This window comes from Nyctereutes procyonoides, unplaced genomic scaffold (assembly GCF_905146905.1).
Source record: "Nyctereutes procyonoides isolate TBG_1078 unplaced genomic scaffold, NYPRO_anot_genome, whole genome shotgun sequence".
NCBI lineage: Eukaryota > Metazoa > Chordata > Mammalia > Carnivora > Canidae > Nyctereutes > Nyctereutes procyonoides.
In genome coordinates, this window is record NW_026575135.1 from 6,027,422 (window position 1) to 6,052,437 (window position 25,016).

Below are 25,016 nucleotides of genomic sequence, written 5' to 3' on the forward strand. Positions count from 1 at the left end.
ATTGCCTAGAACGTCGTAACTACTGAGAAAGGACGGGGGTGCACGCACGTGGTTACTGAGCGGGGCGCGGGAGGGAGGGGCGCCAAGGCTTTCTCGAGATTTACCTGATGTGAAAGAATCACCGATGTGACGTTGCGGGGGTGGGGAGGGGGGGTAAGAGAAAGAAAAAGGTAGGATCAGAAAACAATCGAAAATAATTTACGCTTTTTAAAAAATATCTCTGCTTCGGGTGGTTGTACAAAATGATTTCCTGATGCTTGGGATCTGAATGGCCCCGGACCGCCACCCGGCGGGTCCCCTCTGTCCTGGCCGGCGAGTCCCGGCCCCACCCGGGCCCCCGAGCTGGCTCGCCGCCCGGAACCGGGCCACCGTGGGAGGGCCCCGGGCGGGGACCGGCTGGCACCTGGGCTGCGGGAGGAGGCCTCCTCCGGCCAGTCTCGGACCCCCGGTCTCTGCCAGCCTGGGCTTCAGGAAGCGCCCAGGGATCCCAGGCCCCTGAGGTTGCGGACAAGGCTGGGCTGTGCCCCTTAAGGAACTTTGGTTCGAAGAGTCAAGGTGCCCGGTGGGGACGCGCGGGTGCGTAAGGACCCTCGGGGGTCCCGGTGCGGACGCCCAGCTGCAGACCTAGCAGATCCTCCTCTGTGCGGAGCTGGATCTTGAAAGCGACACCCGGGGTGGCGGCGACGGCGGCGGGGACGTGAATGTAGCAGACAGTGCCCTACGGATCTTCACCCTCATCGGAGCGGGAGCAGGTGCCTCCTCGCCCAGAAAGCACGGGGCCCTCCAGGGAGAGGCGGGCCTCTGCTGACCACGGGCCTCACACCCAAGGGAGAGAGGAAGAAAAACAGAACGACGGCAACAAACGCCTCCAGAAAACCCTGAAGAGGGGAACCCGGGAGGGAAACGTAAGGGGGGGGAAAAAAAACCCAAAACCACAACACCGTATCATTGGTTCACCATAACTGGCCTAGCAAACATTAGCCACAGTGAAGAGCGGGGCAGGCCCAGCTGGATCCGGGGGGCTGAGCCAGGAGCCCCCGCCTACCGTCTCTGGGGGACACCCCGAGCCCGACTCCGCCTCTCTAGGGGCTCCCCGCCAGGTGCATCCCAGGGACACGGGCGTTGCCGCCGTCCCCAAGGCCCAGGGCACCCCCTCTTCCCGTCTCTGCGAGCACATCATCATGGTGACAACCTCCAGGCACGGTCCCTTCTGGGCCGCTTCTCACGGGACCTCCCTTCTCCATCCGCACCCCAGCTTCCTCGCAAACCTTGCTTGGGAACGTGCGCCCTCGAGGGTGTGTGCTGCGGCCCTGACGTCTCTCCAGGTGCCCAAGGGGTCCAGGCCGAGCCGGGCAGAAGCAGGTGGCCTCGTGCAAGCACAGGGGGGGCTCCGGAAGGCAGAGGTTCGGCTTCACAGTGGAAAACACGCCTTGCAGAGCTTTTCCCTGGTGTGTCTTGAAAGTGCAGGAGATAAAGGAGCAAACTCAAGGGGAGAACACTTGGCAGCTTACGGACCCGGTGTAAAAAGGAAGTCCTTCCTCGGACGGTTCTCTCCTCCAGGAAACCTTCAGCCCCTGTCCCCACGGAGGGCCAATCCCAACACCAACCAGAGGCCATCAGGGGGCCAAGCCGCCTTGCTTGCAGACGGTGCAGCGGCTTTCTGTGCCCTGGACCCCCCAAGGAGAAGCACGGGCAGGGGCCGCTTAGCTCAAGTGGCCCTCCTGTTTCTGTTTCCTGGTTTCTGACCGCTATCTGAGGCCTGGCTGCTGGGCCCGGGCCCAGGGAGGGAAGAACAGTGTTGGGACAAGAGCATCTGTGCCCAGCCTTGCTCACAACGACAGCCCAGAGGGCTGCAGTCCTTGGCCTGGGATTTGGAGGTTGAGGGGGGAGTGGGGTGGGGAGGTGAAGCCAGCGGATGTGAGATGAGGGGAGAACACCCTGCAGGATGGAGGGGCTGTTCTCTCCATCTCCCCTCTGGGGCCCACCTATGTCAAAACAAGACCATTTCTGTCCTGGGAATGGCTTGAGGCGAGCCGTGTCCGAGCCAGCAGAAGACCACAGAGCCGCCGAGAACACGGCAGAAACGGCCCCATCCCCTGGTCTGCTGGCAACCGAGGGCCTGCGGTGGGAAGTCCCATCGTGGTCACAGAACTGGGGAGCAGGACACATCCTCCTGACGGTCGGCGCCAGGGAGGTGCCGGGAGATGAGATGAAGAGTCTACCTCAATCCTTTGGCTAAACTAGAATCTGGATCAGGTGGCTATTGCTGGAAACGAGGGGCCGCCAGTGGCTGGACCTGTGAGATCTTTGGGTTTTACTAAGCGGTTCACTGCAGCGAGATCTGCACTCTGGGAACTGCCTGTGTGAGAAAGCCGACCGTAGGGGCACCGTGATGCAGCCTTTCCTGTCGGTGACGCCCAGTTTCTGGGGAACCGGTGGCTGCAAGAGACAGAGGACCGCCTGCCACCTTGTCACCGTATCTGGATGGGGCCAGCCCCACGAGGCAGCTTCCAGGGCGCCCAGTGGCGTCTACCTTCTACCTGCAGAGCAAGCCAAGCCCGGAGGGTTGAACGGAGGTGGGGAGGAAGAAGAGAACGGGGGTGACACCGATAACTCGACACCCAGAGTGTAACTAGACAGACTTGAGTTTTCATTCTGGAGGGCAGACGTGCCCGCGTCCCCACAAGACTGCGAGTGCTCTAACTGCACGTCCGGGCTCGGCCTCCCATGGCTTTGCAACAAAGAGAAAGGTCTGTTTCCTGACCTACTGGCCCAACAATGGGGCATCGCCAGAACAGCCCTGCTCCCACCAACCACACAGCGTGGGCAGCTCTGGTCCCTCCTCGCGTGGTTCCAAGTGCCAGGTCGAGGGCTGCTCCCCAGCAGCAAAGCAAAACAGCTGTCACTGGGCAACCCTGTAGCCACCTTCCAGAACGTCCGCAAAGGTTGGATCAAAGGGTATGCGGATGCTCCCACGCTCTCTAGAAAGTGACAGCAGGTGACTGTCCAGCGCAGATGGAGGCTCCTCTGGTGGTGTGACCCCGGCTGGAAACGTGGGGGAAATCTCTAGAACTTCTCCAGGAGAGGCAAGGGCACACTGGTTCCTGAGACCACCGCCTGCTGGAGCGAAGGTGCCGACGGCCCGTTCTGACACATTTCAGTATGTCCGAGACTTGGAGGGAAAAGCTGGGTCAGTTCTCATGAGGTGACTCGAGCAGGCACGGCCCCCCAGGGACACCGTTCTGGTCTACAGTCCTGAGCCTTTTCGAGTTTTTGAGCCAGCTTGACTTCCCGAGCTGCCACGAGCCGAGGAGGGGGCTGTTGTACAGTGCTTTTTGGAGTCGAGGTATCTCACTGCTAAGTAATGCTTTGTTTCCAGGAAGGGATGGAGCGGACTTAAGTCAACCCTCAAAATGGTAAAACGTGCCTTTGCCAAGGAGCCCTCCACGATGGTGGCTGTTCTTAGCGAAGTCCTCGGTGTAACCATCTATCCCCCAGCCATGGGCACCGGAGAGTGGGGGGCCACAGGGCCACCAGCACATTACTCACGGGGCTGGGGGTGGGGGCTTGGGGTGGCGTGCTGACCCCGACAGGACCACCACCTCTGGGAGGGCAGAGGGGCCACCGTCTTGGCATCTGGACCGAGTGTGTAGAACCTAAACTGCTCATGGAGAGCAAAGCCATCTTGCACAGCCTCAAGTTCAATGTGGCCTGATGCCATTCCCCCCTCAAGACGACAACTGTTTGGCCCGCAAGGCACCATGCTCAACTACTGTCGTGGAAGGAGGCTCAGGTGGGGGGGTGGGGGGAGTCCCCCCCAACAGGGCGTGGGCCAGAGAACGACCAGAACCCGCCCCTGGGGGCCCCGGGGAGGGGGGGGGAGAGGGGCCGTGGGTCTGAGGTGAGACGGACATGAACACGGATGGACGCGGGAGTCCCTGCTGAGCTGGAAGTGTCCGTGGTGTGGCGAGTAGTGTAATGCACTCTGGGTATAGAAGTCAGACATTCGCGGTACCAGACACAGCAAACCAGGAGGGCGGCTCCTGCGCGTACATTCAGGAGAACTCCCGAGCCACATGCGGCCCCTATGGCTTCCACCGAACCCCGCGTCTGTGAAACGTGTGACGCCAAACCCACTCCTGGTTTCCAAACAGCAAAGCCGAGTTCGTGGTCTCGGCTGTTCGAATACATGAAAATGGGCCTGTCCAGGGAGGGCTGATAAAAACCTCAGGCTACTGAATATACCACTGAGATGAGCTAGTTTACAGTGTGATTTGAGGAACAAAAAGGGCAACTGAGGAAAAAAACAAACGAACAAAAAACCTCCAAAATATAAGTTACAGACATTCAGTGCCTCCTAGCAGAGTCTAAAATCAAATCTGTAAAGAAAAAAAAAAAGGTAAAAACTGCTAAAACGTTAGGAAAAAAACATTATTAAGGAGTGGAGAGGTCTCTATACTTCTTTAAAAAATGTCTTTTTTTTTCTATCTTATATTAAAAAGCAAAAAGTCAGCTTTATATTCTTAAAGTCTCCTTTCCTGATTTGGGGAGATAGATAGGTGTGTTTCTAAGGCGGCTGCCCCGCGAACACCCGTGGGTGTCTCGAAGGCAACAGCTCAATGCCCTGAAGGTGAACGAGAACTAAGTCCAGTGCAGAAACTGTCCATCTGATGCAGTTTGGAGAATCCATGGCAGAGCAGCCGGGGCGGGGTGGGTGCAGGAGGGGGTGCAGGGGCGGGGAGGGGTGGAGGGGGTGGGGGGCGCACGGGGTCAAGGACAGAGAGCGTCAAGTCACTTCAGATCTCAGCTGCCTGAACATTTTACAACATCAGCTTCCTACCAATCTGCACACCTGAAAACGGAGTCTTTCGAGCCCCCTCACTGAGAAAAGGAGGTGAAGTGTCTTCCCTCTTTCCCACTCAGCTTTCCTGACACACCTGGCTTAATGCACACGTGCCCACGGGCAGGCGTGTGTGCATGTACCAGGGTTGCGTGAGTGTGTGTGTGTGCATGGGTGCGTGAGGCTGCGGCGGCCCCACAGGTGAGCACAGGGCCCCCGCGCCCCACACCGCACACCCACGGCACGCGTGCTCGGACGCATCCGCACACGGGCGGGCGGGCGTGCACACACACACATGCACGCACACACTGAAAAAGCACTTAAGTTTCCAGGGGGGCGTTTATAATGAGGTCCACAGTGTTTAGAACTTAAATTCCTTTTCTTTGTTTGCGACAGTGTTGTGTGTGTGTGTGTTTGTGGTTTTTTTTTTTCTAACGTTTCTCTTTTCTTTTTTTCTCTTCTTTTCTCTTCTTAGTGTTCTGAAGTCTTAAAGCATGTTGGATTTCAGAAACATGAGTTTGTTCATATCTTCTGGACTGAGCAGTCGCCTCCTTTTGATCAGAAGGGCTTGCTCACACATATTTACACACCCGCTCCTGGCCCCCACGGCCGGAACCGCAAGCAGCCAGAAGGCCAGCTTGGCGAGTTTCGTGTGCTTCTGGGTAACGCACGACCAGTACTGGAAGAGATCAGGGGTGGCCTGGAAGAGGGGCTCCTGCAGGTAATCGTACACTTCGTTTTTCCCGAGCCGATCATCTTCCTGAGCTGCGGGGTTCTCGCCCGTGGCGGAGCGGGGCTTCTTGGCCGTGGGCTCGAAGTCGGCCTCCTCGGTCCAGGACTCCTTCACCTCGTTGATGAGCTCACACACCTTGCCGATGATCTCCTCGTGCTGGTAGGGCGGGACGGGCCGCAGCTTCTGCTGCGGGTCCAGGATCATGGCCACCTTGTGCGCCGGGTGCACCTTGAAGTTCTCCTTGAGGGCCTCCAGGAAGAGGTGGCACAGCTTGCTGACGGTGCCCGCGTCGTTGGCCTTGGCCGTGAACAGCTTCTCCAGCCTGACGTAGGTGGGCAGCACCAGCTGCAGGGTGGGCTGGCTCTCGTTGCTCAGCTCGATGACCGCCTGCTTTACGGGCGTCAGGATGGCTGCCAGGTTGCTGAGCAGATGCTTGTTGAGGCTCTGGATGAGGTTCATCTTCTTGGCGCGGCTGTAGAACTCACAGATCTGCTCGTAGCGCTCATGCACCAGCAGCAGCGAGTCCGTGACCGAGTTCCAGCAGGGCGGCGGCGAGGTCTCCTCCAGCGACCCGAAGGTCTCCTTTGCCAGGCCCGTGGAGCCCGCCAGGTCCTCGCACACGTTGAGCAGCTCGATGACCTCGTGCATGCTGCGGGCCTGCAGCGTCCGCTTGCTCAGCACGCTCTGCACCACCGAGTTCAAGGCACAGGCTGAGCAGCGAAGGCACATGCCGGCCTTGGAGAAGGCAGACGCGCTCACCCGGCAGTCCGTCACGTACACCGTCCTGATCTCTGACATCACGAACTCCGACAACACGTTCTGCACCCAGTGGTGCACCAGGTCGCCGCTGTCACGAATGTCCGCGCCCTTCACGCCCAGCACGTAGCTCTTGATGTGGTTGCCCTCGGCTTGGTAGGCCGTGAGGATGTAGCATGAGTCGGGGCCGACGCTCTGCGAGTGGCAGGTGACCCCAATGCCCAGGCAGGCGTTGCTGCCCAGGGCGCACGTCACCTTCACCTTCACCTGGTTGTACATGCGTGGCAGGTGCTTTAGCGCCAGTGTGTTGAAGTTGCCCAGGATCTCCGTGACTGAGAAGGCCCCGTAGCGGGCACCACTGTCCACCAGCGTCTGGGCCAGTTTCAGGAACTCCTTCCCACTCACCACGCTCAGCGCACCCAGGTCGGCGCACATGACCCTCAGCAGCCGCTCTGCAATATTTTGCCGCTCCTTCTCTGGGATCATGCTGTTGGGTGTTAAACCGCTGCTCATGGCTGGCAGGGGACACAGAGAGAGATGTGATTAAACCCAGCACCAGGGGCGCCTGGGTGGCTCCGTCAGTTAAGCATCTGCCTTTGGCTCAGGTCATGATCCCAGGGTCCTGGGTTCGAGCCCCACATGGGGTTCCCTGCCCCTCCCTCTGCAGCTCCCCCCTTGTGCTCTCTTGCTCCTTATCTTTCTGTCAAATAAATAAAACCTTAGAAAGAAAAACTTGGCATCTGAGGTTCCTTCGTCTGGCAGCAGCCTACTACTCTAAGCATCTGGCATTAGGTGTTACGGGGAGGTTTCATCTTGTACACAAACTGGTGGTGCTGGTGGTCTTTAACACGTGACTCTCACGGAGTAACACTCTAGGATCGACTAGCAATGCCTGCCATGAGCATGGGACTAGAACATAAGGGTACGTATGCAACACACTTGCTGCGTGTATCAGGCACCTAGACTTTAGAAGCCAACTGGTCTAACTTCTTTCTCAACATGGGAACTGCCTGCCTCTAATAAAGGACTCTAGTGAATAAAATAAATGAGGCCACAGCATCTTAAGAAAGAGCACCCAAGAGAAATTGTGGAGAGTGGGTTCCACTTCTGACCATCACTAAATATGTGCTCTCTGACCACAAAAAGATCACCTCTTCTCCCTGGGCTTCCTTCTGCCCGTCCAGTGAGGTCACAATTCCCAAGAATGAGGTCTTAGGTATATAAGAGCTTCGCATGCAGTCTTGTATCACCATGAGAGGCACAGGCGGTGGGACTGGGGGCCGGGGTGGGTGGGCAGAAGGGAGCGACTGGAGCCGGGGCTAGAGGAGCAGGGGGCAGACCTCTGTGAGGCCCTGGGCCCTGGCCTGGGAGAGACCTACTGTTGTTGGCGCTGTTCCTCTGGGCCTGGGGTTTCCACTTCTCTTCTACGACAGCAGGTGGTGATCGGGACTGGTTGGAGGCGATGTTGTTCTCGTTGTCCGCTGCGGATACAAAGGGGACAGCGTGGGACCCTGTTGCGCAAGAGGCCCGCCAACAAACAAAACAAGAACTACAGCATGGCGGGTGAAGTCCAAACAAGGCCTCTAGGACTCAGGCCTGGGTCCAAATCCTGGCTCTTGCTCGGGAAGCCATATTTTGCTTGCAAAACCCCCACGGTGTCACTTGAGAAAATGCAGATGAGCACACGGATGTGACACACGTGCCAGAAGGACCGACCAGAGAAGGAAATGCAAAGAAAGGCTGAAGCGCAGGGCCAGGAGCACAGTAAGCACTCGGGGGTGGGAACCGCTGCCCTGGAGTCTACCTGGGGAGCCCCACACCCACACACAACCACATGTTCCAGCTCAGAAATGGGCAAGGGGGATCAGTTAGTGAGTGGCCTAAGGGACCTCACATTCTCTCATTTCTCTTAAGGGTGTTTATCTTTTCAGTTTATTTACTAAAAAATTTAAAGGAAAAAAGCAAAACCAGAGCCCTAGGTGTCAGATGTGGAAACTGAAGCCCAGATACAGGTGAGTTACCCTGGATCACACAAAAAAACCAAAGGCAAGGCTGAGACAGAGATCCCGGGTCCCCTGACTCCTAATGCCTGTTCCATGCATTTTCCTAATTTTTGTTTACTTGTGCATGTGTGACTGTCTCATAAATGAATGCTACATGCCCGGTGCCTGGGTGGCTCAGCTGGTTGAGCATCCAACTCTTATTTTGGCTCAGGTCATGATCTCAGGGTCATGGGATCGAGCCCCGTGTCTGGCTCTGTGCTGGCGTGGAGTCTACTTTAGATTCTCTCTCTCCCTCTGCCCTTCCCCGCCCCCGGCCTGCACTCTCTCTCTCCTCTCTCTCTCAGATAGAGAGAGAGAGATGATAAAATAGCACATGCCTATTCTCTTCCCTTCATGGCTACTCCTTGCCATTTTTATAGAATCATTTCTGAGTAGACATGGTCTGAGTAACATGCTTGTCATCACAAGTGACCACATGGGCTTCTGTTGTACAATTTGCCACAGGTTGTTGAACCACACACCAAGTGCCGAGTTTCTGGGCTGTTTCCAATATTACTGTTCTGCTATGAACCTACTTGCCTAATATTCTAATATCATTTCTCTGTGCTTCTGTTGTTGTGGGTTTATTTCCCTGCAACATCATCTTATAGGTAGAATCACAAATCCAAGGACATGAATAGGTCCATGACACCTGTGTGGGGCAGCCAGATATCTTCCATCCTTCTCCATTAGAGGCATCAGGCCTTGGAGGCCAAGGCCACAACTTTCATACCAAGAGAAGAGTTTTCCCCAATACGTACATGTTCAGCCCTGCAAGGCTAATTAAGAAACTCCAGGAAAAAACAAAAAGAAAACCAAGAGCACCCCCCAAACAACAACAACAGAAACTCCAAGACATTCACTTGAAGGAACATATTACAATCACTAGGAAAGGTGGTTGCACAGACTGTGATAACAAAAGAAAATGCATAAGGAAAAGATCTCATCATAATTTTATACATATTGTTTATATTTGTATTTTAGACTTGCAAGTCCAGGAACAAACCAACCTACGCATCAAAGATAGAGGAAGAGGGGACTTTCACTTCCATCCATGAAGCATAACCTGCCATGGGTATTGCTCTCCATCCAGTTGCAAACAACTGTCAATCATGATACCACTGCTTTCAGACAGGTAACCCAGGAGCATGACCCCAGAAAAAGAGGAACAAATGTGCTAAGTAATACGATTGGCCCAGCTTGCCTGAAAGCAGTTTCCAAGCTGCAGCATAGGGACAGGGAGCTGGAACAGAGCCCAGTGGTCTTACTGATTTGAAGAGGCAGGAACCAATGTTTAGGGAGGTCAAAAGGAGCTCGAATTTACAGATAAAGCACCAAAGAGGAGGGGGTTACCTAAAGAAAGAGCTCTGGAGACCTTTAGTAGGGTTCCCTGAAGTCTGCTGAATACTTACTCACCTGCCCAAGTGCAGAGTCAAGTTCTGCATGACTGGGTAAAGAATCACTAGAAAGCAGGAAGTGGGGGTGGGGAGGAAATAATTTGCATTCCCTCAACCAGAAGGGAGACACCACAATGCATAAGGAATTGGGTAGGGTGGCCTCACTATGGGGCAAAATTCACCATAGATTAAGGGCTGCACTAGACCTGTCCTAGTACATTTTTAAAAAAGGTTTTATATACTTATTAGAAAAAAAGAGATGGAGGAAGGGAGAGAGAGAACTGAGTGGGGAGGGAGGGGCAGAGGGCGAGGGAGAAACAGACTCCCCACTCAGTAGGGATCCCAAAGGAGACCAATCCAAGGACCCCGGGATCATGGCCTGAGCTGAGGGCAGACACTTAAACAACTGAGACACCCAGGAGCCCCTCTGCTATAATACATTTTAAAAATAATTCTTCAAAGTATCGAGGGGGTCCTATGTAACTAAACTGTAAACCAGAACAAAGTCCAATCCTTTTTCAAAGTCTAGCACCTAATGATATAAAAATTTGCAATGTTGATTATACAGTAAAAGTTATCAGGCATTCAAAATAGTAAGAAAATATGACCTATCAACCTGGAGAAAAACCACTCAATAGAAAGAGAGCCACAAAGGACAGAGATGATGGAATTATCCAGTAAGGAGCTTACAGCAGTGGTTATAAATACCATAAATGTGCTCAAAGTCACGAAGGGAAACATGCATACCATCAGGAGAGAACTGCAAGATGTGAAAAACCCAAAGCTGAAACTAACCAACTCAAATGGAACTCGTAGATATAAAAATAAATTGTCCAGGGAAAAAACACACCATATGTGATAAAAGATCAGGTGCCACAGAAGAAAAAAATCAGTGGAGAAAGAGCAAGAGAACTACCTAACATGAAAAACAGAAAGGGTAAAAGGCTGAAGATGAGGAACAGAGCATGGAGACTATCAGAGTTTCATATACATATAATTTTGAGTCCCAGGAAAAGGCAGAAAAAAAATATCTGAAGAAATGGCCAGTTTTCCCAAACTGGATTAAAAATATAAGCCCAGATTCAAAAAACTCAAATGACTCTTCTGAGTCTGACAAATAACAAGATGGTAGATTTAAACTCGATAATATTAAATTTACATTAAATATAAACGGTCTCTACATTCCAAAGAAAAATTAGAGATTATCATACTTAATAATAAAAAGGTACGACTCTACCATAGGTTATCTATAAGGAATCTATTTAAATATGAAGACAAAGTAAAAGGCTAAGTAAAGGTATACTATACAAATAGTGGAGAAGAAAGCTAGGGATGTTTGTGATAGTTTACAGAATAAAAAACCAGACCTCAGGACAAGAAATATTACCAGGGGTAATAAGAGACCCTATACCATCACAACAGGGTCAAAATACCAAGAATAACATAATAATCCTAAATATAAATATAAATAAATAAATAAATTATATATATATATATCTTCACATGAAGCAAACACTGAAACAAGAAGTAGACAAACCCACAAGTGTAACTGGGGATTTCAACTCTCTTCCCTGAGTAATTGTTAGTTACAAATGAAGGAAAAGGACTGTACATAAATGAACAGAGAGTAGACAAGATCAAGCAGCCTAATATACATATAATTGGGTTCCCAGAAAAAGGAGGTAGGAAGAAATATAGTGAAATCACATAAATGGTCTCTGACTGTAACTGAATTAAAAATTAGAAATCAGTAACAAATAGGTCTTTGGAAAAATTGCAACTATATGCATAATAAACATCACACTTCTATAATCACACAGATAAAAAAAAGTACCATAAGGGAAATTAGAAAATGGTTTGAACTTAACGTTAAAATATAACCTTTCAGAGTTTATGGGATCCATCTAAAGCAGGGCATATTTATAGCATTAAATAATTACATTAGAGGGACTCCTGGGTGGCTCAGTGGTTGAGCATCTGCCTTCAGCTCAGAGTGTGACACCGGGTCCTGGGATCGAGTCCCACATTGGGCTCACTGCGAGGAGGCTGCTTCTCTCTCTGCCTATGTCTCTGCCTCTCTCTCTCTCTGTGTTTCTCATGAATCAATAAATAAATTTTTAAAAAATTACATTAGAAAAGAATAAAGGTTTAAAATCAGTACCATAAGCTTCCACCCTGAGAGAGATTTAAAAAGGAAAAGTAAATGGAGTCCGAAGTAAGCAGAAAAGAAATCACACAGCTAAAAGCAAAAAAGAGTAAAACAGAAAATAAATACAATAGAGAAAAATAATGAAACTAAAAGCTCGTTCTTTGTAGAAATGAAGACAAAAGGATAAACCTTGAGGCAAAAATATTTTCAAAAGAAAAAGGACACAAATTATTAGTATCAGGAATGATGGAAGGAGATATTACTATATATGCTACAGATATTAGAAAGACTGAAATGATGCCACCCCTTAAGTGAGGCAAACAAATAACCTAAAAGATACAAAATATGAAAAGCCCATTCCAGAAGAAATAGATAACCTGAAATAATCCTGTATCTATTACAGAAATTCAGTTCATAGTTAAATAACCAGTCACAAAGAAAAATCCCATTTGGGTTCACTGGAGAATCTGACCAAATATTTAAGAAAGAAGTAATATAAATTCTACACACATTATTCCAGAAAATGGAGAGGGAAGAGCATCTCTCAATTCATTTTATGAGGCTGGCATTACTCTGATCCAAAACTAGAGAAAAACACTGCAGGAGAAGAAACTACGAACCAATATCCCTCATAAACATACACATAAACACCCTTAACCAAATATTAGCAAACTAAATACAGAGATATATTAAAAGATTATCATCTCTAGGTGGAATTTACCCCAGAAATGTTAAGCTGAGGTTAAAAAAATAAATCCAGTCAGTGCAATTCCCTATACTAAGAGAAAATGAGAAGAAAAATGATTTCTATAGCTATAAGTACACATTAAAATGTGACAAAATTCAGGGGTGCCTGGGTGGCTCAGTCTGTTAGGTGTCCAACTCAATTTCAGCTCGGGTCATGATCTTAGGGCCGTGGGATCAATTCTGTGCTCGGTGGAGAGTCTGCTCGAGATTCTCTCCCTCTGCCCCCCACTCCACCCCAGGTGTACGCGCGTTCTCTCTCTCTCAAAATAAGTAAATCTTTTTTTTTTTAAATGTGACAAAACTCAATAGCCATTCATGACATAAACTCATACCTAACCAGGTAGAAAAAGAAACTTCTTGGATTTGAAAAAGGAAATCTAAAAAAAAAACTTAAGTCGGCTGACTTGATAGAAACTAAACAGATTTTAAGGAAATACTATGAACAGTATTCCAACAAATCACGTAACTTGGATAAAATAAACAAATTCTTAGAAAAACATTAACTACCAAAAACCAATTTGAGAAATAGAAAATCTGAACAGACCTATGGAAGACTGAATTAATAATCAAAATACTTCCCACAAAAAGAAAGAAAAGCAAAGTCCAGATTCTGACAGCTTCACTGGTGAATTCTAATCAGGTTAAAGGAACTCTTCACGAATTCTTCTCAGAAACAGAAGAGGAGGGAACATTTCACCATTTTTTTTCACAAGGCAAATATTATTCTGATAATCAAATCAGACAAAGAAATGACAAGAAAAGAAATCACAGGCCACTATCTCTTAGGACTACAGATACAAACATCTTCAATAAAACAGCAGACCAAATCCAGCTGTAACAGTGGGAGTTACTCCAGGAATACAAAGTTGGTTCAACGTACAAAGATGCCATGTTAACTGAACAAAAAACAAAACCACATGATCGTCTCAATAGATGCAGAAAAGGCATTTGACAAAATCTAATACCTTTTCATGATAAAAACAATCAGCCAACCAGGAATTGAAGAGAACTTTTTCAACCAGACAAAGGGCATCTATGAAAAACCCACTGCTAAAATCACACTTAATGGTAAACACTAAAAGCTTTTCCCCTAAGATCAGGAACAAGGCAAGAATATCCATTCTCAAAAAAAAAAAAAAAAAAAAAAGAATATTCATTCTCATCTTTTTTATTCAATGTGCATTAGTGAGTCTAGCCAGGGCAAGGAGGAAAAAATAATAATTTTAAAAAGCATCCAGATTGGAATAGGAAAAGTAAAATGATCTCTATTTGTAGATAAAATGGATGTGTACATAAATAATCTTATGGAATCCATACGCAAAAAAAACTATCAGAAGTGATAAGGAAATTCAGCAAGGTTGCAGGAAACAACATCAACACATAATGAAGAAGAAATCAATTTTATTTCTTTATACCAGCAAAGGAACACCCCAAAAATTAAATTAAGAAAATAATTCCATATTATAATAGCATCCAAAATAATAAAATAGGAATAAATTTACAAAAGAGCAAGATTTGTACACTGAAAACTAAAAACGTGGTTGAAAGAACTCTAAAACGACTTTAATAAATGGAAAGACAATCCGTGTTCATAGATGGAAGATTTAATATTGTCAAAACGGCAATACTCCCCAAATTATTTTAGATTCAACACAATCCCTGTTAAAATCCCTGCTGGCTTTTCAAGAGAAAATGACAAGCTGAGCCTAAAATTCATGTGGAAATGCAAGAGATGCAAAGTAGCCAAGATGATCTTGAAAAAGAACAAAGTTGAAGGGCTCACACTTCCTGATTTTAAAACTACTGCAAAGCTACATACTAATCAAGACAGTGTGGTAGGACAGGAAGACATACAGATTAATGGAACAGAATTGAGATTTCAGAAATAAACCCTCACACTTAAAAACAACTGAATTTTGATAAGGGTGCCAAGACAATTTAATGGGGGAAAGGGTAGTCTTCTAAAAAAATGATGGTGGGACAACTGGATATGCACATACACAAGAATAAAGCAGGACCCCTTCCTTGATACCTCATACAAAAATTAACTCGAAATATATTCATAAACGTAAAAGCTAAAGCTCTGGTTTCTCAGATAAAACACCAAAAGCAAACAAACAAACAAAAAAGGATACCCATAGCACACGATAAAAGAAAAAACAATGGATTTCTCCAAAATTTAAAACTTCTGTGATTCAAAGGCCAGCATCAAGAAAACACCAAAAAAGACAACTTACAATATGGTAGAAAATATCTGCAAATCATGTATCTAGAATATGTAAAGAACACTTACAATTCAACAACAAAAAGAAAAAAATAAATTAAAAAATGGCCAAAGGATCTGAACAGACATTTCTCCAAGGAAGATATTCAAGTGGCCAATAAGCATAAGACAAGATGTTCAGTGTCATTAGTCATCAGGAATATGTAAATGAAAACCATCATGAAATACCATTTCGTGCACACGAGAATGGCTGTAACAAAAAGTCAAATGATAGCAAGTATCTTGGATGGACGTGGAGAAATCAGACCCCTCACACACTGTGGGGAAGGAAAAGTGGTACAAGCTCCTGGTGGAAATAATCTGGCAATTCCCAATTCAACACGAGTTATCGTGTAACCCAGAATTTCCACTCGCAGGTGCGCACCCAACAGAGTGAAAAACGCGTGTCCACACACAAAAAAACGTGTACTTGGACGTTCACAGCAGGTTTGTTCCTAATAGCCTCAAACTGGAGATAAATGCCCATCCACTGGTGACATGGAGAAACAAATCATGGGATACCCGAACAGGGGATGTCCTCCTCAGAAATAAAAAGGAGTTACTGGGAACACAGAACACAGGTTAATCCAAAAGTATGCTACCTGAGAGAAGCCAGACACAAAAAACTTAATACCATGTAATTCCATTTCTATAAAATTCCAGTAAGAGCAAAACTACAGCAAGAAGCAGCAGAGTGACTGCCAGGGCTGGGGTCGGGGAGGAGCCTGGCTACAGAGAGGCAGGAGAGAACTTCTGGGGCGGATGCTAATGATACCCATATCTTGATCGAGAGGTGATTAGATGACCACCGGTTGTCAAAATGATCAAACTGCATTCTTCAAATTGGTGAGTTCCCCATATGTCACATTCTCCCTTCATAAATCCAGTTTTTAAATGAATGAAAAGGGACACCTGGGTGGCTTGGCGCTTTTGGCGCCTGCCTTCGGCCCAGGGCGTGATCCTGGAGACCCAGGGTCGAGTCCCACATCGGGCTCCCTGCGTGGAGCCTGCTTCTCCCTCTGCCTGTGTCTCTCTGCCTCTTTATGTCTCTCATGAATCAAGAAATAAAATCTCAAAAAAAAACAAAAAGTAAAATAAAAAAATAAAATGAACGAAAAGAAGCCCATTAGAAAGCTACAGGGGAGTCCTTCATCCTCTTGCTTTTCCGCAGGACCAGGAATGGAGAGGACTCAACCAGGCGGTGGAGACCAAGGTCTAGCAGCAGTTGATTCAAACACCTTTTTTTCCCCCCTCCGTATCCCACCGATACTGGTCCTGCCACAGGTGACGTCCTCGGTAAATGCCCTGTGAAAAGGCTTGATTTATAGCTTGAGCCGAAAATAAAGTTCACTCAGTGCGCCTTTCCCCTAAGAACCACAGAGGCACACGCACAGCCCCGTCTGCAAAGGGCCAGATGCAAAGCCAGAGTCCAGGCCATCTCCCGGGGAGGGACCAGGGCAGGAAGGAGAAAGCTGCTGTTCCTGGCAGAGGACGGGGAGAAGAGGCACCTGTTGTCGCTCAGTATCCGAGAACGTCCCACGACCCTCAACATTTGACACGTGTCGTCTCCAGGACCCTCACCCAGCCTGTGGGAGCGCGGATTAGCCCACTTTGCAGATGAAAAGCTTGAAGCCCCAGAGAGGTGAAGCAGCTCCGAGGGCAGGTCTGGCACACACGACCTTAGATGCCGTGTACAAGCTGCGCTGTGCACCTCTGGGCCCGTGATTCTGATCCGTGAGCCTCAGTTTCATCATCTCTAAGATGGGGATGAGACCGTCGGCTCGTTCAGCAGATCTAATGACACAGCCTCGTCTGACCTGTAGTAATTGCTCACTAAACGTTAGCGATCTGCGGTATTGTTACTGCCAAAACAGACTCTGGAGCTGTCACCAGGGGCAAGACAAATTTTCCTACAGGCCAGAAAAGAAGTTTATTAGGGGGAATTACCCTGTGCCATTCAGCAGCCTCTTAATGAGATTGGTGTTATTCGAGGCTGATCCCCCTTATCAGCGACGCTGTGAACTGCACAGATCATGACGCCTAATTTTTCTCTGTGGAGTCAATCCTTTAATCCCGACTCAGCCTGGCTGGGATTCAGGCTGGCTTTGCACCGGATTGCCAGCGAGGCATTCTCTGCCCGCGGTGGACCAGAACAAAGCAGCCCAAAGCTCTCCCTAGAAAACAAGTCGGGGTTGCTTGGGAGCCACGGGGCCACCACAGGCACAGCCTTGATTTGCATTTTAATGGCCTCCACCCAACTGCCTGAGGGGTGGGGAGCCACAGGCCCCCAGACTGACTCTTCCTTAATTAGCCTCAGCTTCCAGAAGCCGCTGGAGGGGGGCGGAGCGGCAGGTGGAGGGTCTGGGCTGGGATAGGCAGGTGCTGGACGCTGGGAGTCGGGGTCCAAGAGGTGTGCTGTCCCCGGTTCCCAGAGCGTCACGTCTGAACGCCTTCAGCTGGCCTTCGAGGCCTTTGGTGGCGAGGGAACGGGTGATGGCAAAGGCGAGCAGGAGGTGGGAGGCACGTGAGGACGTGCAGGAGGGCAGCCGACATCCGGGATTTGAGATGGAGAAGCAGGGGGGCCTGTGTCCTGCCCGGGCCCGCGGCCTGGAGGCACCCCAGAGCTTGGAGCTCCCGTGTCCTGGCGGCCACTCGGGCTCTGCTCTGATTCTCAGGAGTCCTTTAGAAATAAATACCAGCTCCCCCACCAGAGAGCACGGGGGACGGCGCACCCCCGAGTACGTGCTGAACAAGTGCACGGACACGCTGGACGCAGAGAGGTCGCGCTAACAGAACAGTCCGCAGCCTGAGACGCTAGTCCTGCGCTACTCAGCGTAGGTCAGACCAGACCTAAGGGGGCACAACGGTCACCATCCCAGATACAGCAGCCACCACCGTTCCTGTCCCGGGGGGGCTCTGGGGGGGGGCTGGCTGCCTTCCCCAGGTTCCCGTTTCTCTTTGCAGAGTGTCAGGCTGTCCCTGGACAGGTGTGCTCCCCGCCCCTGGGACCGGAACACCTATGACATGTGTCGCTTGGGATCCAAAGGGGGTAAAAGGAGGAAGTGTGTTTCTCTCTCCCCGCCGCCCGGTGCGAGACAGAGGGAGGCTCTGAGGGGCCACGGGGAGGACACAGCTGTGGTCCCCAAATGACCGTGTCCAAGGCCACCCAACCAGGCCACCTGCATCGGGCTGAGATGTGACGGGAGAAGCGATTACGTCAAGCTACCGAGAATCTGGGGTTTATCTGTTACAGCACAGAGCGCCTGCCTGACCACAGCGGAAACTGGAGCAGAAGCGGGGTGCTACTGTGAAAAAAAACCCAAGAACGGGAGGCACAGCTTTGAAGGCAGGACGGTTCAGAGAAGGGCGCTAACGCCACAAGCTTGGAAGGCGCCAGGAGGGCAGGTAACAAGGTCACCTAGACAGCAAGCGGCCAGCGCAGGCCTGACTCCCCCGCGGCGCCCAGGACTGGTCCGAGGTGCCAGCGCCAGGCCTGCCTCCGACCTAGACCCCGATGCCAGGTGGGGCCTGGGCCCGGCCTGGGGACCGACAGCATCAGGGCGAGTGTGCCTCGGCTGGGGCCCAGGCTGCCCTCCCGCTCCCAGCTCCCGCCCCTGCTCCCGGGGATGGCAGGCCTCACCCCCCTCCTCCCGGGCAGCGGTCCTTCCCGCTGGCCGCCCGTCGGGTGCAGGGCTCAGCACCAGGGCTACAGCCTTCCGGAGCCTTCTGCAGCCCGGGCCCTAACTGTGCTTGGTCAGGCCTGTGCCGCACCCCCGCCCGCCCACCCCCGTGGGCCCCAGGGCTCCCTGAGGGCAGGTCCCGGGTCCTGTGACCCCTTCCTGAGGAGGAGGATGGAGGCTCTGGGGCGGGGCCAGGGTGACACCCAGGGCGGTGCCAAGGGCTGGGCTAGGGTGGCACCTGGGTGGCGCTGAGGGCGGGGCTGAGACCAGGGCTAGGGCAGCACCCAGGGCGTGGCTGGGGCTAGGGCAGCACCCAGGGTGGGGCTGGGGCTGGGGCGGCACCCAGGGCGGGGCAAAGGGCAGCACCCAGGGCGAGGCTGGAGGTGGGGCCAGGACGGTACCCAGGGCTGGGCGGGGCCTGGGGCTGGGGGTGGGGCCGGCGGCTGGTCCCCTTACCTGCATGGGATTGCATGTGCTCCAGCAGGTTGTTGTAGAACTGGAACTGGATCCCACAGGCGCCACAGGTGTAGGGTTCTGGGGTGGGAGAGGGAGAAATGAGGCAGCTGTGTTAGGGGCAGAACGGCCCTGGAAGCCCTGGATCCGGGAACCCAGACACACACTGGGGCTCTGCGCTTGGGGCTCTGGCCCAGCCTGTCTGCCCCTGTCACTGACTAGTGAGGGAGAGGCTTGGGGGAGGGAGGAGCCATGGGGAGAGGAAGAGTTGCCTGCAGAACCAGAGAGGGCCTAATTCAATCAAGCAGACCTTTATTGAGTGCTTACTGTGTGCCAGGCACCGTTCTGGGGACAGGGGAGGGGGTGACACTAACGGACCAAGTGCCCCAAGGGGGCAGAGACCACGTCCCACCACAGCCCATCCTCTGCCCAGTGAACAAATGGATGTGCAGATGAAACAGTAACAAGGTAAGGACACCGAGGGCAGTAAAGGGTGCGGGAAGTACGCAAGAGAGAAGGTGGGAAGTGGAGAGAGGCAGCACAGGGCGAGAGGACACAGGACAGGCGAGGACAGGGAAGGCAGGACGGGCGGGATGGAAGGACGACAGCACAGGCAGGAAGGGGGCCTCGTGCGCAGGTGGACCCTCAGCTTCCACCTCGTGTCCCCGGCACTCAGGTCAGTGCCCGGCACGGGGGAATGTGGGAGGAAGAGGGGTGACAAAGGGACACACAGGGAGGCGGAGATGGGCTTGGAGGAGGCGTCCTGAGGCTGCCCCCCTGCGAGTAGCAACGGGAAGGCCTGGGTTCCTGCCAGGGCTGGGGTGGAGAAGGCAGGTGGCCCGTGGTCAGGGCTCCGCCTCGTCCCCTGTCCAGACTCCCCCTCCCGCCCGGGGCTGGGCCCTCCTCCTGCCTCCGCTGGCTGCCAGGTCTGCCTCGGGGTGGGCAACGGGCAGGTGCCCTGAAGGTCCTGAGCATGTGGCCGCTGGGTTCACTTTCTGCCCTGCCTTGCCCTCTCCAGCCCCCCGTGGGACCGTCACTTACTCTGTAGGAGAGGGAAAGGATTGGAAATCAGGGGACTTGCAGTTTCTGCAAAAGAGAAACAGTTTAGCTGAGTCTCTTCCCGTCCTGGTGCTCTGAGATGACTGTTATGACTTCTGTCTTAGGAAGCAGTAAGCCGTCGGGGCTCTCGGAGGATCTGAGAGCCAAGGCCCACGTTCTGGGCTGGTGCTGTGGTACCGGGCAGGGCAAGGTCAGCCAGGGCCACGCCTCTAGGACACCCTCAAATCTCAGAAAGTGAGCCCACAGAGCTCTAATGGGGAAATAAATGTCCAGGTGTGGCTGCCGCTCAGGACAGGGAGCTGGGAGCTGCTTCTAGGTCCTGGCACCAGTCACCAGAGCAGCTGCAAGGGGGGAGGGGGGGTTCTGTGCTTTGGGGGATTCCCCTTGCTTCCTGATGTTGTCAGGTGAGCCTCAAAGGCAGTAGACGGCAGGGGAGGGCCAGAGGGACTAGGCCCGGAGTCCCGGCCCCGTCTCTTACAGGCTGGGGCCCGGGGGGGCTATGATTGACCTCTCCTGGGCCTCAGTTTCCTCATCCAGAAAATGGGGATAACACAGTAACACTGACCCCCCCCAACCCCCATATCCCGGGGCTGTGGTAAGGATGAAAACAGGTAAGACACATACAGCTCTGAACACAGGCCAGGCACGTAGTAAGCGCTCAATAAATGGTGGCTGCTGGCAGCAGCACTTCACACTGTCCTCCCCGATTCGAGTAGCAGCTCTGGAGGACGGAGAGGCAAAGGGTACAGCCTGGAGGCTGAGGGAAGGCTCCCCGGGAGATGGTGGCCCCAGTCCTGGCCCTACTTCTTCCTGTATGGCCTTGGCCAAGGCACTCCCTCACTTTTAGGGCCACCTCTTGGAGACGGGATTACATTTCTCAAAACGGTGAGCAGCTTGGAAAAGCCAGTAAGCTCTCTATGGTTTTGGGGGTTACGCTGACATTCTCAGCGCCGCCCCCCACCCCCCAGCGGCACACCTCGCTCGGTTCTCCTCGGGGCTCCACATAGCACTTGGTTCACTTCAGACCGCCACCACCACCACAACACCCTGCCACGGGAGTGCGTAAGCTCCACGGGGCACCTGCCGCCCGTCCACCACCACGGGGATGGGTGCGCGATTCCCACTTTGCGGCGGAGGAAAGGACGAGGCTGGCCCGGGTTACGAGCTCGTCCTTCGGCTAGAGGTCAAAGCTGGAGCTCCGCGTACTGGGCCGAAGCCTCCGCGTTCAAGTCTGCGCCCCTGGCTGCTTCAGGACGGACGCCTGTCTGTGCCTAGGCGGTGGCCAGCACCCGACCCGGCGCGTTGAACTGCAGCCGTGCGAGAAGGTAGGCTCCCTACCCTCACGTAGCCCAGGATTCAGAACGGTCTTCCCAGCTTGCCCTGGGTGTCACTGCGGACCCGCCTGCCGGGCCTTTTCCGGACAGGCACCCCGGGTCCTGGGTCCTGCTAGGCTAGCCAAGGATCCCTGGGGGGAGGGTGGCCTTTGGCGGCTCTGCTTTAAGGGACTCTAGGGCAGCCGCCAGGGGGCGCCAAACGCCCACCGGGAACCGCGGCCGGAGCTCCCTGGGCAGGTGGTGCTGCAAGCGTACTCGTGGACGGCCTCTGGTCCGAAGTGGGCCAGAACTCAGGGCTACAGTTCTCTCTGCTGCACCCCCTTTGCCTCTCCTGGAAAGGAACTGGCCATAACGTTTACTCCAACAACAGCGCTAGCTCTCGGACTCCTCCCGGGCCTTCTGAGTCAACGCCGAGGGTACGGGGAGGGCGAGTTCCTCTCTCCATGGGAAGAGACCAAGAACAGCAGTCCCCAGATGCCGCTGAGGCCCAGGGGCAGGTTCCTGGGAGGAAACACCCTTCCCGTTTCTGGCCCTGGCCCCCTGCTGATTCCCTGCCTGCCGTGTCCCCCCGGGAACAGCATCGGGCCCCACGAGGAGCCCAGCCCGGGCTGCCTGCTGCCACCCCGGGGAGGAGTGGGTGGAGGCGTCGGCACCGGGCACACTCACCGCTGGAGTTTTGGGAACTGCTATTCGTCTCTTCAAAGTGGTTTTGTGCTTTGCCTTCTACTCTCCGACTGAAAGCGCTTTCTGCTGGGTGGGGACGGGAGAGAGCGAGAAACACCAGTGACTGGTTAGCACTACGAGGTCCGAGCGGAAGGGCATGCTGCGGGGGGCTCTGAGGCCAGGGTACCCCAGAACTGCCTCCGGTCCGAGGGCTTTCTGCTGAGGAACCTGCACGGTGAGGGGCTCCGGGGCCCTAAACCAGACCCCCAGCCGCTCGGGCTCACCTGAGCTGCCTGATGCCTCATCAGAGCCCCAGGAGATCCCCCCACCCAGTGCCCAGCGTGGGCCGATGGCAGACAGGCCTGGGTCTCCTATCTTTGGTCCTAAGGAGCCACATTTGGGACACTAAGTCATTTGGACCTGCCACCCACTACTCCCTCTGCCAGAAATCTGCTGCTACAGACTCCACCATGGAGCAGGGAAGATGACAGGCTGTCTCCTGGTGGTGACTGGCAGAGCAGGAGGGCCAGACAGCTGATCCCAGCTCCACAAGCCTACTGGTCCCTGGGTGGCAGGGAGGGCATCCTGGGAGAGGTGACAGTGCGACCGAGAGCACCAGGGCAGGCCCACAGCCTGGGAGCCCAAAGGCCAGAGGAGTTCTGCTCAGGGTTTATCCAGGGGAAGGGGCCGGTTCCTTAAGTGATTTCTGGCCAGAGTGAGAGCCCCTCCTGGCACTGTCTGGAAAGCCAGAGTGAGAGATGGGGTCCGGCCAAGAGGACACAGAGCAGTTTACCCCCACTCCCACCCGCAGAAGGTCCGGAGACAGAAGACTCAGCTTGAAGGGAGCTCTGCTCTTCCCAGTTGCTCTGGGCACAGTGGGGTCACTGGATGCTCCCGGAGATGAAGGCTTCTGGGAGCAAGTCAAGTTGGGGTGCGCAGCCGACCCAGTCCCTTTTACGGGGAAACAACCCGCACAGAGATATCAAAGGCTCTGAGAAGCTCAACTGGAAGGAGACCCATTTAGCTCTGTTTGACCCAGGCTTCCTAAATATAGTTAGCCACCAAAGCCCATTTTAAAAACACTATATTCTTTAGGATGCCTCAAAAATGGTGATTCCCCAGAACCCACTTTGGGAAATGCCACTGTCGCTCAGCAACCCCCTACGTCAGAAGGCCAAGTGCTCAGACCGTGGGGGCCAGGGTTCTGAACGATGATGGGGCAACAGGAAAAGAAGCCACAGGCGGTGGCTCCTCCAGGCCCTGCTCCGTGCCCGGGCTCCGACACCGCCCCCCGCCCGACGCCTCCTGATGCAGAGGCTGTTGGTAACATCACAAGGAAGACCCACTCTCCAAATTGTGTCTGTAAAATGCCTGGGCTGACACCTCCATGCGGGCCTACCTCAAGGTGCCATCTGTAAATCGGCAAAGAAAGCCCCTCAATTCTCTGTCTGGCAGAGGGAGTGGGTGCCCTCATGCACTGAGCACCTATGTACCAGGCATGGGCCGCACGTCTTACACCTGTGGTCTCCCACCGTCCTCCCGGCAGCGCTATGAGATCCACACTGTCATTCCCATTCTACAGGTGAAAAGACTGAGCATGCCCAGTTCCGGGGCTGGGTGTATGCCTAACCTCTCGGATGGCACAATAAGGAGTTCACTCCCAGGGCCGATGCAGTCTCTTTAAAAAGGCCTGGGCTAGGGAAGGGATTCCTTTCTCCATCTTCATTAATCCCCGTACATTCATTCGATGCTTACCCAGCTGCAGAGGAGTTCCACGCGGCCTACCCAACACAGAGGTAGAATGCGCCCAACAGAGGTCACAGACTCCCACGTGTAGTCCCCTGCTGCTCAGCCGACAATGCAAATCTGAACAGCTACCCCTGCACCGGCACCCCGGCTGCCCCGGAAGTGCCATGTCCACCCAGGTGCTCGTTCTCGCGGGGCACGGCCCGCTAGAGGGATGGGGGCAGGATCAACTCCCAGCTCTGCCACGCAGGGGCCTGCTCACCTCCTATGCCCTCTGCCCTGTGACCCCCACACCACAAGCCTTCCAGATCCCATGAAGGCAGCCAGAGGCACGTCCCACAGCTTGCTGGATGTGGAACTCTGAGGCGCTGAGGCCCGAGAGCTGCCACACACCACACGGCTCTTGCAGGCTGTTTTCTGCACAAACTATCCATGTACAGACTCCCAGCCACACGATCAAGGGTAAAAGCAAGATTTGAAAGCCAGGATCCCATTCTTCAGTTGAGCCCACGATGACCAGTCTGCTTCCAACTAGTTCATGAAAATGTCATAAAATGACAACAGCTCTTGGCTCTTCTCAGCGCAGTACCTGAAAATCCATTACCTTCAAGGTGGACTGGCTACTTACTCCTCTCTTGGAAGACCTAACCACGATAAATCTATCTTCAAACATTTTTTAAGAACCAAATCTTTGCCTAAAATTAGCCTCCTGAACCACAGAGCAAAGGCAAACAAAACCAATCGCTTGGCCATGTGGTTGGTTCCAATCCACCAGTTCACTTAACGAAGTTCTCAGTTTGATCGCTTGTGTGTTTATCTGATGGCTTTGGGCCTCTTGAGGGCACTGAAAAGCCCACAATCCCAGAAGGACAAGATCATCACTCTTCCCTCACCCCGCACGTCCCGGCAGGCAGCCCGAGGCTCAGTCCACCCAGATATGAATCGGGATTCCCGACAGCTGCTACTCGGCATCCGGTGTGTCTTATCAGCTGCTGTGTACCTTTCCCTGCCTGTTCACCTCCTGGAGCCCCAGCCCCTTTCTGCATGGACTCAGAACACACTGGAGCTGGCATCCACTGGTTTCCCGCTGGGCTAGGGCCCACGGAGGGGCATCACAGGTAGTACCAGGGAGGGGGAGGCTAAAAGAACAGGGC

The 25,016-nt window shown here is 52.8% G+C and overlaps 1 protein-coding gene across 15 annotated transcripts in view; it reads right to left on the reverse strand.

The window, feature by feature from the left end:
- Positions 1-1,410: 1,410 nt before the first annotated feature.
- The window catches only part of ZNF618 (zinc finger protein 618), a 181,651-nt gene continuing 158,045 nt past the window's right edge, over positions 1,411-25,016 (reverse strand). For 8 of the 15 annotated variants that reach the window (XM_055302645.1, XM_055302648.1, XM_055302652.1 and 5 more), the window contains 5 exons: positions 22,120-22,203; positions 20,102-20,146; positions 19,064-19,141; positions 7,709-7,810; positions 1,411-6,844 (listed from right to left, as the gene is read on the reverse strand). In XM_055302645.1, coding sequence (XP_055158620.1) covers positions 5,328-6,844; positions 7,709-7,810; positions 19,064-19,141; positions 20,102-20,146; positions 22,120-22,203 — 1,826 coding nt within the window. In that variant the 3' untranslated portion in view covers positions 1,411-5,327. The remainder of the gene's footprint in view (positions 6,845-7,708; positions 7,811-19,063; positions 19,142-20,101; positions 20,147-22,119; positions 22,204-25,016) is intronic. The other 7 variants (XM_055302644.1, XM_055302655.1, XM_055302658.1 and 4 more) reach the window with 3 other exon arrangements.